Below are 18,015 nucleotides of genomic sequence, written 5' to 3'. Positions count from 1 at the left end.
AGAATGGCCTGTCCGCCAGCACTCTTCCGAGCAGCATGCGGCTTGATGCTGGGCGGCGCCCTTGTGTCCGGACGACCAACAACGCCTACCTCAGACAGACAGCGTTTGCCCACCAGCGTCATGGGCAACCTCCAGCTCCAGACGGACATCACAGGAACAGCGATAAACGCTACGTTTGTTTCAGTGTTGAGAACTCCACCCATTGGTCCAAATGCAACACTGACAAACCACCAGTCCCAATCACCAGACAAACTTCCGTCTATTTTTGATGCGATTGGCATATGCCTTGGAGCATTCCTGACAGAGACAAATTGATTGACAGAGCAAATGCAGCGGGTTCGCATTTGCCATATTTGGTGCTCTATTTCCAGTGACTGTGTACAAACACACCGATTTTTTTTCAATGATGTCAATCATAAAGTATACTCGTCGACTGATATCGCGGACGCACCTTCTACGCACACAGCTTCACAACTACATGCTACTTCACTTATGACTATTCAAAACAGACAGGCACTCGACATGACTGGCAGAAAAGGGTGGCGTGTGCAAGCTTTTACCATCAGGTGAATGTTGTGCATTTATTCCTTTACACACTTTGTCCAATGGCTCGTTGTCGGAGACACTGACATTGCTCAGGGAGTACAGACTGAGGACTCAAAGTATGGAGGGAGTTGAGCTCAACCCCTTCCTGCAGTGGTTGCAAGACTCCTTTGGCGACTGGAAGGGTGTAGCTGTGGCCATTGCCTCTGTCATCGCCTGGATTTTCGTGCTGTCATGTCTCTGCATAACCTGCGGTGTGCCCTGTGTAAGATCTGTGCCACCAAAATCATGGATGCTGTTGGGGTTAGCAGCGCAAGTGACCGTGACCATGACTGACTATCAACCTGTTGACTCTGACCCCGACTCTGACGACGATTCAACAACTGTCAGAACCATTCAAGATGCACCCACGGAAAAGATTTTAGACATAGGATGTTGATATGGTTTGTGATGTGTATATACATGTATTGGACCAAAAGGAGCTTTAGCTTTTGCTTTTTCTTTTTTCCTTGTAACAAGCTCTTGCTTGGGAAGGGTTTCTACTAGTCTTCTTTTCTGAGATTTCTCTGACAGTTACCTTGAATTAGCATCAAATCAAATGAAATAATTTTGAAGCCATAACTCATTTCCTTTTTTGTATCTTTGCCCTTTATTTAACCTTTATTTTTCTTCTTTTTTCATCATAGCATAAGTACCCATAAGTACTCATGCAATGGTTCTCTAAAAACAAAAAGCAACTGATGGATGATTCCTTGTTTTGAACATTTAAGTATTAAAATTTGTTGAACATGAAAATAAATGTATTGCTTAAGAGTACAGTGAACCCTGGTATATCGCAGTAGTCAGGTTCCGAAACTAGCAGCGATAGGTGAAAATCCCTCAAGTAGGGACACCATATTTACAGTACATACTGTATTCAATTCACATTATATATATATATATATATATATATATATATATATATATATATATATATATATATATATATATATATATATATTATTTTTTATTTTATTATTTATTTTTTTTTCTTGCACCTTCAAAATAACTTGGTTTTTACCCACAGATCACTCTGGTTAATGGAAGGTTTTTGTTTACATGTTTTGGAAGTCACTGCGCATGTGCAGTTATTCGAAGGCGGAAGTGCAAGCCGCGGCGCCAAAATGTGTGCAAGTAGTGAACGTCTTTGCCGACAATATGTTGGAGCGTTACTTATTATTTATAGCGACTTACAGTGACCAAGGAACTGGTTACCTCGGTTTGCGGCCTTTTTAAACAGCAAATGTCCTTACTGTATTTTGATCATGCCTTCATTATCTTTGAACGGAGTGACAGTGGAGTTTCCTTTCACTCCTTATGACTGTCAAAAGGACTACATGAGGAAAGTTATTGAATGTCTCCAGAAGGTGAGTGCTAACGTCAGAGAAGCAAGTGAGCTAAAAAAAAAAAAAAAAAAAAGCTCGTTTGCCGTTACATGTAACATGCCGTTACATAACATGTATACCGATAACTTAATGTTTTCCTTGCGTGGCTTGTTTAAGTGCTTTGTCATGGTCCACGCACGTAATCAATCATTATATCGGTTGCATCCCAATTTTTCGTTTTTGTTTCTATTTGCATGTTTGTTATGCTATTTTGGTTATTATGCACGCGCATACATGAATACTTTTTTTGCAGAAGTTTAATGGGATCTTGGAGAGCCCCACAGGCACTGGGAAAACCTTGTGTCTACTATGTGCCACATTGGCATGGAGGCAGCGCTTCAAAGACACCATCTCTGCACGAAAAATTGAACAAAGGTTGAATGAGAAAAAGGTGGACATTGAAAGTCCTCTTGAATCGTGGGGGTCAGCTTCAAATGATGGTTCAGTGCCAAGTATGTACATACATGCCACAATATAGCCAATTTTTATTAATCGTCATTTTAAGTAATAAGTGAAGTGTTCTCTACAAAATAACTAGTAAGGTTGTGTTACTGTTCTTGAAATACCAAAAAAAAAAGGAATGAGAAATAATTTTTTAAAATGAATTCTGAGAGCTCATTTTCTTTGCTTATGAGTAAGTAGAAACAATCTGATTTGATATGTTGCAAGTGACATAAAGCTTGCCTTTTTAAAAGAAATCTTAACATTAATTAGTGGGTCTTGTTTTTTTTTTCTTTTTTTAATGAGCGGTAAATGAGACGTTTTTACATACGCAGCATCCAGTGGTTATACTCCCAATAGCCTTGAGAATTCTAATTGTATTTAGTGATGTTGTTTCTATTGTTGTTTTCCAGCCTCCTACAGTGATGTTCCCAAGATCATATATGCATCACGGACACACTCACAGCTTAGCCAAGCTGTGAAGGAATTAAAGAACACATCATATAAGTAAGATAGCTTTTCTCGTAGCTGGTTAAATTGGGGAATATAATCATCAGCCCATCAGCATCAATTTCATTCCATTTAACAAAAAAAAAGTCAGGCTTTTATGAACTTCCACCTTGGGGGCAGTCAAAAATGCTTAAGCTATGTTAAGTGGAGGTTTACGTAGTTATACATTCTATATATGTGTCATATGTTATTGAATTTTGTGGATTTTTTTGTAAATTTAATTAAACATTTCTCAGAAACACTGCCTCTAATATTAGTCTCTTGAAAGTCACTCGAGTTTTTCTCTGTTTAGTGAAACACAGAAAAGGTCAATAAATAGATAAACTAGAACTTGGTACCACAGCTAGTATTAACAGAACCATTTTGGATTGGTACCAAAAATAATGATGCTGTATAACCATTTTTTATGTTGAGTAAGTTTGCCTGTTTAGGATTGAGATAACCTCAAGTACTTATTTTCTGTGATTCAGACCTAAGGTGTGTGTATTGGCATCGAGAGAGCAGTTGTGCATCAATCCAGAAGTCATGCGTCAAGAAGGCAACCATAACAAGGTAAGATTTAATTGGGTGATGCCATATAGAGCTAAAAAAATGCAGATGAACCATTGTAGAAAAGTTATTTTGTTTTTATTTCAAACAATATTCAACTTATAATCTTTCAGGTAGCTCATGTTTGTTCGGCAACAAAGTAAGAACATATATTTTTAACTGGTATAAAAGGATGGCGTAAAAGTTTTTTTTTTTTTTTTGCAATTGTCTTTTTAAGGTCCATATGTGTCGAGCAAAGGTCACCACAAGGTCATGTGCCTTTTACAACAACGTTGAAGGTAAAATTACCATCTGTCTTAATGCAAGCAAGATGGCTTCCTTTAGAAAATCAAGTCGTTAGTTCATATTTCTCTTGAAGATATATTGTGCTAATACTGTACATTAGGTAGTTTGAAATCTGTTTGCGTATTTCAATTATCGCTTCATTAATTAACTTCTGGCATTGTCTTCAGAGAAAAGCACTGACAGAGAATTGGTGAATGAAATTGTGGACATGGAAGACCTGGTCAGTTTTGGCAACAAAGAAAGGTGTGATTCTTTTTTATGTTTATATTTTTTAAACTTGGACAATTCCTCAACTTCAATGAAAGGATGTTTATTCTTATTATTATTATTATTATTATTATTATTTTATAGTTCAAAGCATGCCCTTGCTGATGTGCAGAGGTTTTTGTAACGGCATGCCTGCATGTGTTACCACTCGAATGATTGGGCCACACCACTTAGCGGAGTTCTTCTTAAGTTGTTTTTTTTTGGTTTTTTTTCATGACTAGAAAGCATTCATGGAATCAGCCATGCAATCTCATAGGAGAAACACCACTGGCAATGTATTAATAGAACAATATAATGCAATAAAGCAACTTGAGACTTTTGATTAGATTCTTAAGGGGTGAAAATGTAACTTCCCTTTTATTTATTTATTTCTGCAGGGCTTGTCCTTATTTTCTCGCACGCCATTTAAAACAGCAAGCTGATTTCATTTTTACACCTTACAACTACCTGCTGGATCCTAAGGTAATATAGACACATAAAAATTTGTGATGCTATATAACGCAGCACATTTTAACTGATTCTTATTCTTGAAAGGTTTCCCGTCTGTCCATAGAAAAATGTCCCCACACAAAAAGTGCTGAATAGGGTTTTTCATTCCTTTGGTAACCAAATCTGTTTTCTTTCACTTTCTGTCTTTCCACAGAGCCGCAAAGCTCACGGCATAGAGTTGGCTGGATCCGTCGTCATCTTTGATGAGGCTCATAATGTTGTAAGAATGCTCTCGTCATTATTATGCCCAAATCATTGTATAGCCACAAGCACAGTGGCCATAGTTTTGTTTTGCTCACAATGATGGTACCTCCTCCTCAGCTTGCTAATCAACCAGTGTTATGTTTTTTTTTTTTTGTGACCTTTCTGTATATGTGCAGTTCACAGGAAGAGGCTAGTGTTAGCAATAAAGTATTACGTGCTTTCACTTTATTGATAAGTCGGTTCTTAAGTTATATGTTCTTGTATGCAGGAAAGAATGTGTGAAGATGCAACATCGTTTGACCTGACGCCATATGATCTCGCCTCGGCCATTAATGCCCTTACCAGATATTTATGTGACCAGGCTCAAGAAGATACTTCTCAAAGTTTGTAATGCAGAATGTGTCTTTCTCTATTCTGGTGCTGATTGGATTCAGAGTTTTGGATCATTGTCATGTTGCACCTTAGCTATACAGTTTCACACACCCAAGTAACATTCACTAACATTTCTTTTTTTTTTTTTTTTTGCAGGCTCAAGTCTAAAGACAAGTTTAGAAGATGTTGCTAAACTTAAAGGTTAGTACTATTGTAAATGTATCCAGATTTACTGTACTTGTCGGAATGGTGACAATTTCTTATGTTGAATAGTCAGTACCAAAAGTGCTGTTCTTGTTGTTATTTACAGAGATTCTGTTGCAACTGGAAGGTGTAATAGATTCCTATGATGTTTCAGCTGAAAAAGGCATCACAAAACCTGGAAAGTAAGTGACAGGTTAAGGGCTAATCTCAGTTTTCATTCAGGATTTTAGCAGCGCTGACACCAACGGCACTGCACAAAAAGCAAACATTTATTTTGGTTAGCTTGGCACAGTAGATAGCTCTCTGATCATACTTTACATTCTTATTTTATTTTTAAATACCTGTAATGTACTTCACAGCGACATATATGAACTGTTAGGTAGAGCCCACTTGACATACGACAATAAAAATGATGTGGTTCAAGCTCTTGATGACATCATCGGATACTTTGCCGGACGTAAGTATCACATGCTGTATTTTGTTACTTGTTTACCTAAATGTTGCTCCTGGATAACATTTCATTTGTCATTGGAATTAAATCACTTTCAAGAACGTTCTTATATTGATAAAAATGTTCTTGCCACGGTAACATATGATGAGCTGTATGACATGTATTTCACAGAGCCAGGGATATTTAGCAATACGAGTGGATTACAGAAGCTCTTGGATATTATACAGGTATGTCAAGTAAAGCTACAGAATTTTTGTTTAAATGGTCTTTCTGTATTGGGATTACATACAGTATGCATAGGATTGTATTTGCCCAGGTAAACATTAAAAGTGTAAGCAACAATTGTTGTTCATCAAAACCTTATCTGCAAATGACTCTTAAGCCCATTTTACAACTTCTATAATCAATTAAATAAAATGTCCAATTTTTTACATTGAGAGTTGCAGAAATATCGTCCCTTCTTGTAACACCCAAAAAGCACCACTTTCAAATAACAGAAGGCACTTAAGTAAGAAAATCCCCATCTCAAGGCCAATTCAACTATCAGCAGCATAAAGAACTGTTATGATTTATTCTACGGTAGCAACATACTTTTTTTTTCCCTTTTTCCTTCTATAGTTGGTGTTTTGTGGTGACATACCGTTACAAAAAGACCAGCAAAAGAAAATGAAGGCTAATTCAGTGAATTTTAAGGTGAGTTATTTGTCACAGTAATAATTTTAAGGTGAGTTATTTGTCACAGTTATAATTTTCTGATCATTTTGGTGTACATACACAGGACATAAGTTCCGGCTCTAAACTACAAGAGCTACTTGCAAACACACTTTTCTTTTCTTCTTTCTTCCTTTGTTCATCTTTTGTTTGTAATTTTCAGCACTTTTTTGTGGGTTCTTTATTTTCCTAAACAAGCAATTGTTTCATAGACTTGATGTACACGTATAGTCTGCAACAGATTTTTGTTCTTGTAATGTGACTCCATGTGACTGGCCGTCAGCCATAATTGTGCACTGTCTGCAGGTTCACATACATCAAGATACCAGCACTCATAAAAAACAAAAAAATGCTGACCCATGGGCTCCCTCAACTAAGAAAGCAGGTAAATTTTCACTCACAAGCTCAATTTAGGTATTATTCAACTCATTTAATCCCAAAAATGTAATGTTACGTTTTCAAGAGTCCAGACATTTAACCACAAGTACCTACTAACATATATTTTCAAGGGTCAGTCTAAAAGAGTGTCTAAAAATTGCTGGTACTAGAAGAGTTAATCAGGAACATGATATTAACTTCCAATTTCAGTGTTATCAATTTGCTGTGGACAAATCAATAGCTAATTTCCTAAACGTTGTCTTGAATGAGCAATAATGGCAATGGCCCATCCATCTTGCCATGACGTGTTGGAAGGAACCAGGCACAATTCAGTCCATTCAAAATCATTGTCCATACATTGTTACTATTGGCAAAAAAACAAAGATCGACGGGCCCCCAAATTGCATGTGGCCCGTTTTAGAAGACAACTGAACGTGACCAACCAAGCCATGAAACATTACAGTTACAATACAAGAATTTGCTGAAATTTGCTCCTTTTTTGGAAGGAGGATTTTAGTGTCACTTTTGAATCCACCTGTGTCCTTTTAAGCATTTTAACAGTTGTTAGACTTAATGTTTGTTCAATTGTTTGGACCGTATCTTCCAGGAAACATTCTGAGTTACTGGTGTTTCTCTCCGAGCTTCAGCATGCAGGATTTGGAGAATCAAGGTGTTCGCTGCATCATTTTGACCAGCGGTACACTTTCTCCCCTCAGCTCCTTTACAGCCGAGATGAGAATGTACGTTTTGAGTCGAGCCCATTTACACTTCACAGAAAGCTTATCTATCGTCATCGACAAAATAGTGCTGTACTGTATGACTAATCAATATGTTTTTCCCCTTCCTTCAAATGCAGACCGTTTCCGGTGTCTTTGGAAAACAGCCATGTGATCGAGCGGGATCAAATCTTTGTTAGTGTCATTGGAGAGGGTCCAGATAAGGTGTTTTTGAGTTCAGCTTTTGATAGAAGGTCAGTAACTATTTAACATAGTCAGTACACATGCCTGCACAAGCCCCTCTGGACCTAATGTTCAGTTTTTCATGAGTTTCCTTAACTGAAGGACATGGTGTCAATCTCAATGTATGTCATGACTGATGTGACTTTGTTTCACATGAAAAATAACTGCATTTTTTTCTTATTACGGTTCTGGGTGGTGTAGAAGCGTAATGCTGTCAATTTAATTCATTTTATTTTATTTTTTTAAGATTTGAACCTGAAAACTTGTCGTCTTTAGGAAACACTGTGGGTAAGTACACACCGCGTACAAATGTTTGAATGTAGAATTATTTTCCCTCCAATTATCTTGAGAAGCAACCCTATTAGCGCACAGTATTTTTTAAGGTCTGCTGTCTTTTCAGTAAACCTCACGCGGATCGTACCCCATGGCCTTCTTTTGTTTTTTCCTTCCTTCTACTCGATGGAAAAAACTTTGGAGTTCTGGAGAGTGAGTGAAGATTAAATCAATGAAATATTGCTATTCTTACATTTGGTGTTTCAAACGGTTTATCATTTTGTATTAGAAATAGTTTTGTTACAAAATTGCAATCATTTTCAACAGGAACATGGACATGCACAACGGATTGAAAGTGTAAAGCCAATGTTTGTGGAACCAAAGGGGAGGGGAGCTTTTACTGAGGTAAATGTGCTATGAATTCCGCTACACATTTTCGGATCTTTGGGGATAAACCGCCATTGTACCACACCTCGTACTAATACCTAATTAACTGCTTTGTTTGACAAAATCTCACACCAATGTTTTTGCAGAAAAGTTCAACTGGTATCAAAGTAGCTTTTTTGCGGGAATTGTTGCTCTTGTCTGTGTGTTTCAGGCTATGGAGGCTTACTACAACAAAGTCAATGACCCTCAATCTAGAGGCGGAATCTTTGCTGCAGTTTGTCGAGGAAAGGTGAATGTTCATGGATCATGATCCTGCTCAGAGCTTGGACTGTTCTAAAAATGTGAATTTTACCATTTTGGCCTTCCTCTACTTATCTGGGAGTGCACCCCAACTACTTTGACAACTAACTATCGACCCCCCCCCCCCCCCCCCCCCCCCCCCAAAAAAAAAAAAAAAAAACCCACCAAGATTTGACACATCATTCAGCTAGTCCTTGAAAAAGGGATCCAACTGCCCCTTTGTGATGGATGTCTAACCCTCCACATCAGTGTGGAATAGTTTTCCTCGTCTTCTTGCTCGCTTTTAACATTTCATTTTTCTCTAGGTGAGCGAGGGTCTGGATTTTGCAGATACATCCGGTCGCGGTGTGATAATCACTGGACTCCCCTTTCCACCGAAGATGGACCCTCGAATCATTTTAAAGATGCAATTCTTGGATGGGATGAACCAAGAAAAGTTAGCAATACCGGGCCAGAAGGTGACATTTATTATTTTGGAATTTAAGCATGTTATTACGTTTCATCTCAACATAGCTGAAGTCTTTGAGACAAGTTTTGACATTTTTACATATCAGGCAGAGTAGTGGGGGGCAAACCATTTGACATCTACGAGAAAAAATCATGGCGAGAAAGACATTTGCCATCTTTTGTAACAATATTGGCAAAAGTTGGGCCAATCCCGAGACTTGTGACTTGGCAAACTCTTAGCAGAGAACTGACCCGAATCAGAAGGCAATTGAAAGCAGGTAAGCTAGACCGGCGATGCTAAATCCGGAAGCTTTTTGCCTTTGCCACACGTCAGTGGTATTGACTGCTGTTTATGAAGTCAGGTGAGATTGAGGCTTATTTACTTGAGACTCGCAATGACTATATTGCAGTTGAGCTTCCGGGAGCCTTTTCGCACTACATCCAGGATTAGGACGTGGACTTGCTTTGACCTGTTTTGTGTTTGCGCTGGGGATGTGTCTTTTACAGTTCCTTTCGGGGCAGGAGTGGTACCGAGAGCAAGCTTTCAGAGCTGTCAATCAGGCTATTGGCAGAGTCATTCGCCACAAAGATGACTACGGAGCCATCTTCCTCTGCGATCAGAGGTCAGACTGCTTGTCAAACATTGGAAGGCCGTATCCTAATAAAAACACAATCAAAACGCTGACCTCATACAAATAATGTAGCATTATGTGTGTGTGTGGGGGGGGGGTAATAAAAACCTGACTTAAAAAAAAAATTCTTTTGTCACAGATTCAAAAACAACCAGTCTCTCCTTCCATCGTGGGTGAGGCCTTACGTACGTTCTTATGACAACTTTGGGAACATTGTTCGTGATGTCTGCCAGTTCTTCAGGGTAGCGCAGAAAATGGTACGCTACTAGTTCCCGACTCATGCCACTGCTGCTATTTGACTCTGTGACATAAACATAAAAGAGAGAAAAAAACAACAGAAATGTCATTATGATTTCATTTAAGAATAATTGTGATACAGACCGCACAATATTTTCTTAGAATGCCTCTCGCTCACTCTCTCTCGCTCGCTTACCGCTTCACATAAAGAATGCAAGAAAACATGAATGCACTGTTGTTGTTTTGTTGCAACCCCTAATCAGAGGCCCTTTTTGGGGAAGAATCCCGCACCTGGTCCCTCAGCGTTTTCTACAAGCGGTTGTCAGTCAACATTTCCTCACTGCTCCGCCGCTACTTCATACACACCCTCCAAAGAGCCATACGCTCAGAAGGCCAAAATGCTGGATATGCACACCTCTACACTAAAGAGGAGGAGAACCGGTGGGTGTGTTTATTTGAGCTTTTACACACTTTGAGCATGACCATTCCAACACATTCTTTTGGGTTTTGTCTTTTCCTATCTCCTGTTAGATGAACACACTGAATATGCTAGCATTTTCAAACAGTATGAGTCTCAGCCTCAAAGGAGTCAAATAAAACCAGGTAACCTGTTAGACGCCCTGGAGCAAGTAGAGCACCAAAGAAGAGGCAACGCTGCTTTGGGAGAAGAGACGGTTAGCTGAATGTAATTGCTTTGCATTTATTTCATTATAATTACATTCCTTGGCTCATTTGTTTTCTAGCAAAGTCATTTGTCCACGCTGTCACTTCAACACGACAAGAGAATGGACGAGTTGATGCGTGGAGGCAAACGCAAAATAAAATTGATCCAACAACAGGTATTGCTCATTTAAAACTGTTGAACATATTCCAAAGTTGCATCCGCAGAACGACAAGTCATTAATCACTGCGTCACCAAACAAACACGTTTTTCCGACCTTGAGAAATTTCTCTTCGGAATATAGAGTTTGGAATGAAAAAGGGGCTCTCGCTCTTTAATCGTTGCCTGTATCTGTTCCTGGTTTCATTTATTAACTCGTAATAATAATTCTTCGTTATCTTTACTCTTTCTAAAGAACCCAAGTGTTTCTGGGTGTGTCACTGGCGATGGAAAAAACAGCTTGGCTAAGTCATTTCTGTCAGAAATCAAATCATCGTTGAGCCAGGTCAACTTTGAGAGAATCCGCCAGGCTCTGTACTCCTACAAGAAGAGTGACAACCTGGACAATCTGCTGTCTGACGTGTCTGTCTTAACCCTTGACCCTCACAATTTCAGACTTTATCGTGGTAAGTCACTTGTATCAAAAGGTTCTCGCCTCCATCCTTTCTGGATGGAACGCGCTATTTTGGAGAGACAGCACCGCTGTGGAGTTTTTATTTCCTTACAACATTTTTGAAAAGGAAACTAAACTTTGCTGATTCTGAGGGGTGACGCCCAGGTATAAACACTGGCTTAAATGAGATGCAGTATGTTCAATATGTACAATGGACTCTTACAATTCACCATTTCGCAGCATTACCGGGGCATGAAGCATCTTTTTGTCTTCTTTTTTTTTTTTTTTTGTGGCGACATAGCTACAATCTTAGTGAGCGTGGGCGATTTCGAAAATAGACGTCAATTATCGTGTTTTTATGGTGGTTTTCATTTGACGCGTCTCGCATTATCGCTGTTCGGCTTGGTCCCAATCCTCTGCGTGACAAATGATGCCATAATGAATTACTCCTCCTGTCACAGGTTTATACCCCTTTGTACGACCACATCATAGGAAGGCTTTTGATGAGAAATGCCTGGAGTTGACCGGTACCGGCTGCGACTACAAAGCGGAACACTCGTTGTGCAGAGACAAAAAGAGAGCGGGGATGTCGGGTAGTGGTAGGTCAAGATGATAAAAGGATTGCCGCTCTTTGTTTTTCTTCGGTCCAGTGATGTGTTGACATTGCAACAGGTAGCGAAATGGCTGCCCTAAGACGTGGATAAAAACAGATGGATTTAGTTGAAGTCTTAATCTTTGTTTTTCCATCCAGCAAATGAACGATCCGGTGGGCTTTCCTCACCTAGTTCCCATTTGAACATGGAGCTACTCCAGCGAGGAGAACGTCAGGATCTTAGAGAAACACAGGCCGGTAAGTCTTGAGAAGGAAGTTTAAGTCTTGTACAGTGCGCAGTGAATGTCAGTCATGCGAGAGGCTTGCAAAGCCGTTAAAAAGGGGAAACCTTTTGGAGGGAGGGGGAACAGTTGAAGTTGTAGTAACTGTGCGTGTGTGTGTGTGTGTGTCTATCTATCCTCAAAATGAAACAATCATATCAAACCCATTAAGGCATGCTGGTAATAGCATGATGCTTTGGCATGATCTTTTTCTTTTGCTAAAACTTTATTTGCTAAAAGATTATTCACTTTTGGAATTCGAATCTTAGTGACCATGTAACGCGGAGTTGATGTTAAACAAAAAGTCTTAACGTTTTCCATAGCAGGGGCTGACCAAAAGAGTCAAGTCCAGGCTACCTTTTTGGCCGATGTGAAAAAGGCACTTGGCCCGAACGGATCAGCTCAGCTCTGTCGGGCCGTACACGCCTACAAGGAGACTGACAATTATGAAAGAATGGTGTCTGCAGCCGTGGGCCTATTCACAGAGAAAGATGAAGACTTCAACCTATTACTCAGTCAGTACAATTACATCACTTTTATTTGGATTGTTTTCAGTTTTCCTTCAATTTTCCTTTCTCTCTTAAGGATTTGGCAGTATCATTCGCCCTCACCACAAGAAGCAGTACAAAGAGATGTTGAGAGCGTTGATGGGTCAACCTGCCGACACTTCTCCTGCCGTAACGGACCGGACAAAAACAGAGGAAGGACAATCGAGTACATGATTTGACCTAAGTTACTACAGTATGATACCATTTCCAAATGTTTTGAAGCTCGGTGGAAAGCCTGTTAGGGTATACTCTATACGGTGTACAATAGTGTGTTACGAATTCCAAATAATTGTTTGGTTTTGTTTTTTGTTTTGTTTTTTACTTGAATAAAACCAACATACATGAACTTCGGGCAGTCGCGTCTGATCCACCTAAAGAGACAAAACCTGTTGATGGTCAACTAGTATGTATTCAATTTAATTAAATAAATGTAAAACAGTCACAAGGAGCGTTTCAAATTCATCCTTTGAAATTAGTTGGGGGAGAACAAAAAATGGACATTAAACATTGCATCTTCAACGTATATACAGTACATTATAGAGTATAATATTCTCACGAGAAGGCGGGTAACACTCTGCACTGGTTGCAAGCCACTTGCGTGCCACATGAAGACAAATGAGCATTTGCGCTCACAAACTCACTTGAGGACAATTTGAGTGTCCAATATCCTCGCCTGCAATCGGCTGGCAACCAGTTCAGGATGTCCCCTGCCTACTGCCCAAAAACAGTTACGATAGGCACCAGAAAGCCCGCGACCCTTGTGTGGATAAGCGGCTGTAGAAAATGGATGGATGGAATATCCTTGCATTGGAGGAAGCCAGAGTACCCGGTGAAAACCCACGCAAGAACGAGGAGAACGTGCGCAGTCTACGCAGGGGGAAAGAATGACCAAGGCTGTGAAATTGTATATAAATATTTTCATTTCTGCCTCTCTCCCAGTCCACCACGCTTGCTGAGACCCTAGTGAGGAGAAGTACCGAGAATGGATGGGTGAAATAAATTTACAGTATCTACACTTTCCCCCAAAACGTATTTGTTATTTTATTTGAAGGAAATAAGATGTATTCTGTTTTGCCTATAATATAAAATGTAGGGAAACTTGTCAAACTAATCTCACGTACCATTAAAACAATAGTTTGTTTACCATTACATGTATAAGGCATGCAAGAAAGTTGATCATTTATTACAGTCTAGAATATTACAATCTACAGCTAAAATGTTTTTTTTTTTTTTTTTACCATTACATTTATACGACATCCAAGAAAGTTGATCACGTATTCCTACCGACTAAAATATTAGTCTATAGCAACACCAAAAAAACCGACATTTTAGGAGCAAACAAACGCAGCATCACGAATCCCCACACTCCGCCTTGTCACTTCGAACGCACCATGTGATCTCGCGATACTTTACGGGATCATTTTCCATCATGGCAGGCAGTAAGTTGGTACTTGAGGGTACAGTAAGTATTAAGAGCTTTATTTTAGGTCTCAGTGTTGTCATAATACCTTTCATTAGAACTTGCTTTGGTCACCTTGACTGGGTCTTTGATTACCTGACGGAAACTCCCGGAAAAATAGCAATTTGTGTCCATGTTGCTGTCATCAATGGCCTCCTGTTAGTAGTCTGCAGGGGACCTCTGTACAAGGTAAGCGATAACCCGAGCGAACTTGGTAAGTTTTATTCCAGTTATGTTTTACCTTGAATGAAGAAGCACATTAATTGCTGTCCGATTGGAATTCGACTTCCGCGACACGTTTTACACTCTATGCTCGTTACTGCAATATACTTTGTTAATCCTATTAGCTAAAGTAGAACGAGACAGCAGGTGTTAAGGGTGTCGCCTCAAGCCGCAATGACCTAAAAACGTTACATTTATTGGAATTTTATCCCTTCATGATCCGGTATCGTTGAAAATATGTCACACGTGTATTTAGGTATCGTTTGCTGTATTACGATTTTTTTTCTCCTACGTGTTTTAATTGTTAGTAGGAAAAAAGTGAAGTGCAGTTTAAGGAAGTATGTAATGAATATTAGTGTTTTTTAAACCCAACATTTTTACTGTATAGAGATTCAAAATCGAACTAAAAATTGCGCTTTCGCCGGATAATATTAGCCGATGAGGTGAAAGGTGATGATGGACGTAAGATACTCATTGGTATTTGTCATAATGAGTGACCGCTATGTGGGAAAACTCGTTCGACCAACAAATTCAGCAAAAGTGTAAAAATGCATTCAGAACTTTTTATCTCTTTAAAGACAATAACAAAAATATGTTTTTCTGTAGTTTAACTTCAACATGTGTTTATTTTAGGTTGCTGTAAGAGCCTGCTTTCTCGGGGTCATTTTTGGCTGTGGTCTAATCATAAGTTGTGCCGAAACCACTTGGACGCATTTTGGCTGGTATGTAAATGAATATTACATGATTTTATTAAGTATCTTTACCTTTATCTCGCATCCCTTATTTCAATATGTATGGAGTCTGGCTTTTAGAAAAATACTGTATATTAGAATCAATACCCTTATTTTTAGAGACTCCGTATTACTCTATTGTAATGTTTTTGCTGGTCAGAACTTAAACATGTGTAGTACTGTCATCTCTCTGCAGGTATATGTGCTCGCTAGCGTTCTTCCATTATTCTGAGTACTTGGTGACCGCCATCATTAACCCTCAAAGCCTGTCACTGGACTCATTCTTGCTTAACCACAGTTGGGAATATACTCTCGCTGCTGTCTCATCTTGGCTTGAGTTCACGGTGGAAAAGCTAACATTTCCAGGTTGGTGGTCATGTTTGTCGCTGAAACTATAACGTAATGGTAGTTACTAGTAGTAGTGTGTCATTGATTATTTGTGAGCAAGCATGTTTTGGGGATTGTGGGACGAAAACGCATGTAGGCATGGGGAGAACATGCAAACCCCACTTTGGAAAGCCGGAGCCAGAATCCAACCCGGGACCACTGAACTGTAAGGCGAACGTGATAAGTCTTCTGCCATGCTGCCCCCCAAATCAAACAAAACTTTTTTTAAACCATCTCTACCAATGCATGTATACCGCTTGTCCTCATTGAGGTTGCATTGTGACACTAAAGCCCAAAATAATATTTATTTCTAATTAGAGGTGGTTTGGTTACCTGTTCACATTTGTAGATGACCCTCGGTCACCATTACAATTACCTGACTGTCAAGGATGTGGCTGACTCCTCTTAAGAACATCATTTGTCAGTAGGGTTTTTTGTGCCTATTGCTATCGCCATCGGCTATGAATTGTCCCGTTCCAATCATTTTACAGCTAGTTTTGTATACAGTAGAGGAAAACTCGAAAAAAAAGACTGACGGCGTTGGCGTTCAAAAGAAAAGCCTGATTCTTGGCAGTGGCCGATCGTGTCGGAAATTCTGCTCCGACGTCTCTCATCGTGTCTTTCAGAGCTGAAGCAGCTGAGATGGTTGAGCTTGATGGGTCTGCTCATGGTGCTGTGCGGCGAGGCCCTCCGCAAGGCGGCCATGTTGACGGCAGGCTCCAACTTCAACCACATTGTCCAGAATGAAAAGGCGTACAGTCACGTGCTGGTCACAAGCGGGGTCTACGCTTTCTTTCGACACCCTTCCTATGTGGGCTGGTTCTACTGGAGCATAGGAACACAGGTATGACTGCTGGTTTGCTATCAATACTGCAAATGTTTTCATAGTGCCTTTTGGGATAGTCACCTTATGATTTTTGTATTTGGAAAAACCAATTACTCTGTTGGGTTTTACACTGACATTGATGAATGCCTTTTGATATAGTCCTCGTCGACTAAATTGTTCGATGACGTGTCGTGTCCGCTGTAGGTGGTGCTCGGCAACCCGGTCTGTACACTGGGCTACACCATCGCCAGCTGGAGGTTCTTTCGAGAGCGGATTGAAGAAGAGGAGATTTCCCTCATTAATTTCTTTGCTGAAGAATACGTGGAATACAAGAAGCGGGTCCCCACTGGGCTGCCCTTCATCTCAGGCATCCGTGTCAACTAGCGGAGCACAACTTTGGAGGCGTGTACTTGACTCCAAAAAAAAAAAAAAAGAAAAAAGAAGCCCAGGTAGCGGTGATGCCGTCATCGCGGTGACCTACGAGCTAGCACAGTAAAGCAAGCGTGCGGACTGCTTTTACATGACCAAACTCTACAATCCAGAGAGACCAAAACCTTTCACTGTCTTTGCGTGTCCCCAGTAGCAACTTGTTTGCCGTTTTGTTTGCATGCTTTGACCATGCTAGCTGTTGAACAACAACAAGGTGTTCGGGTATCGGCGGCATAGAGAAACAATGCAGGTCCAGCGGTATTTTGATTATGAGCCTTTTCGGCCGGCAAAAAAGGGATTCCATATAAATAGGACCCATTTCTTCACACGTGACATGTCAACCCAGCCTGTCAAGTCAGACAGCAAGTAGATGTTCCTGACAAGCTGTTTTCATTTTATTTCTACTGTAACTGCTGTCTCAGTTCCACTACCTCTAGCTGGCTTATCTCTTCCACAGTTGAATGCTCATTTGGGATAGTTACATACAGTAGAGACATTTCCAGCTTCAAAGAGCTATAAGGCTACATAGGAAGATGACAATTCCCTTTTGTGTGCCCGGCCTAAACTTGCCGACCACTTTCAAATCACAGGTGTACATTACGTATAGGAGAAGAAGCTGAGGAACTGAGAGCACACCCATGGACAGCGCATTCCATCAAAGGAAGGGCTTAAGGCAGAAGGCCCAAACCAACACTCTCATATGGAAATGATGCTAAGCACTGCCCTATTTCTTTGGATTTGTTTTTTCTTTTTGATGGACTGTTCATATGTAGCAACATTTAAAAAAAAAAAAAAAAAAAATCCTCTGACCACATTTATTTTTTTACAGAATACCTGTGCTCATTGTCATTTCCATACCACCCAGAGCGTTGTTGCTCTGTCGTGCCGTTGAACAAAATGGGTGGGAGCTCTGCATTCAGAACATTCATATGTTCAAAGACTCACTTGACGTTGAGTCAGACACTGTTCTATACGTGTAATCCACCGTATCACCTTCACTCAGGCTAAAAACCATCACACATCGGCTTGTCATGAACGTTCTTTGGCTTATTGTGGATCGGGTAAGCCTCATACCAACTAAAGTTTTCCCCCATTTGTATGGTTTCATTTCTGTATAATACTGTACTATTAAATTATTTAAGATTTCAGTTTAGTTGATTTCATTTATATGCAGCTAACAAATGGAAGTGATGCTACTGTATG

At 39.9% G+C, this 18,015-nt stretch overlaps 2 protein-coding genes across 3 annotated transcripts; both read left to right on the top strand.

The window, feature by feature from the left end:
* The first annotated feature begins 1,686 nt into the window (after window positions 1-1,686).
* On the top strand, window positions 1,687-13,203 carry rtel1 (regulator of telomere elongation helicase 1). Of its 2 annotated transcripts, none has more exons than XM_088408870.1 (32): window positions 1,687-1,949; window positions 2,221-2,419; window positions 2,822-2,915; window positions 3,389-3,470; window positions 3,685-3,745; window positions 3,920-3,995; window positions 4,397-4,481; window positions 4,663-4,728; window positions 4,981-5,095; window positions 5,241-5,285; window positions 5,395-5,470; window positions 5,648-5,745; window positions 5,911-5,966; window positions 6,358-6,432; window positions 6,757-6,835; window positions 7,436-7,568; window positions 7,685-7,798; window positions 8,035-8,075; window positions 8,188-8,273; window positions 8,388-8,465; window positions 8,659-8,736; window positions 9,053-9,205; window positions 9,702-9,817; window positions 9,966-10,083; window positions 10,327-10,504; window positions 10,595-10,737; window positions 10,807-10,902; window positions 11,140-11,350; window positions 11,799-11,936; window positions 12,089-12,187; window positions 12,537-12,725; window positions 12,796-13,203. In XM_088408870.1, the coding sequence occupies exons 1-32, from the start codon at window positions 1,848-1,850 to the stop codon at window positions 12,930-12,932; spliced, it is 3,417 nt and encodes a 1,138-aa protein (XP_088264996.1). In that variant the 5' UTR covers window positions 1,687-1,847; the 3' UTR covers window positions 12,933-13,203. The 2 variants fall into 2 exon arrangements, with proteins under 2 accessions (XP_088264996.1, XP_088264995.1); XM_088408869.1 differs by having other exon boundaries at window positions 12,534-12,725.
* Window positions 13,204-14,177: 974 nt separating this feature from the next.
* On the top strand, window positions 14,178-17,960 carry icmt (isoprenylcysteine carboxyl methyltransferase). Its single transcript, XM_088436012.1, has 5 exons — window positions 14,178-14,406; window positions 15,073-15,161; window positions 15,367-15,536; window positions 16,184-16,401; window positions 16,588-17,960. The coding sequence occupies exons 1-5, from the start codon at window positions 14,188-14,190 to the stop codon at window positions 16,765-16,767; spliced, it is 876 nt and encodes a 291-aa protein (XP_088292138.1). The 5' UTR covers window positions 14,178-14,187; the 3' UTR covers window positions 16,768-17,960.
* The last annotated feature ends 55 nt before the right edge of the window (window positions 17,961-18,015 follow it).

The sequence above is a fragment of the Hippichthys cyanospilos genome, chromosome 2, assembly GCF_059441005.1.
Source record: "Hippichthys cyanospilos isolate Australia breed blue-spotted pipefish chromosome 2, RoL_Hcya_1.0, whole genome shotgun sequence".
Taxonomy (NCBI): Eukaryota; Metazoa; Chordata; class Actinopteri; order Syngnathiformes; family Syngnathidae; genus Hippichthys; species Hippichthys cyanospilos.
This window is presented reverse-complemented; position numbering and strand designations above follow the sequence as displayed.

Coding starts and splice junctions, on each gene's coding strand:
- rtel1 (XM_088408869.1), top strand. CDS start 1,848: ATGCCTTCATTATCTTTGAACGGAGTGACAGTGGAGTTTCCTTTCACT. Junction 3,746..3,919: donor CTTTTACAACAACGTTGAAG/GTAAAATTACCA, acceptor CATTGTCTTCAG/AGAAAAGCACTGACAGAGAA. Junction 6,836..7,435: donor TCCCTCAACTAAGAAAGCAG/GTAAATTTTCAC, acceptor CGTATCTTCCAG/GAAACATTCTGAGTTACTGG.
- icmt (XM_088436012.1), top strand. CDS start 14,188: ATGGCAGGCAGTAAGTTGGTACTTGAGGGTACAGTAAGTATTAAGAGC. Junction 15,537..16,183: donor GGAAAAGCTAACATTTCCAG/GTTGGTGGTCAT, acceptor CGTGTCTTTCAG/AGCTGAAGCAGCTGAGATGG. Junction 16,402..16,587: donor ACTGGAGCATAGGAACACAG/GTATGACTGCTG, acceptor TGTCCGCTGTAG/GTGGTGCTCGGCAACCCGGT.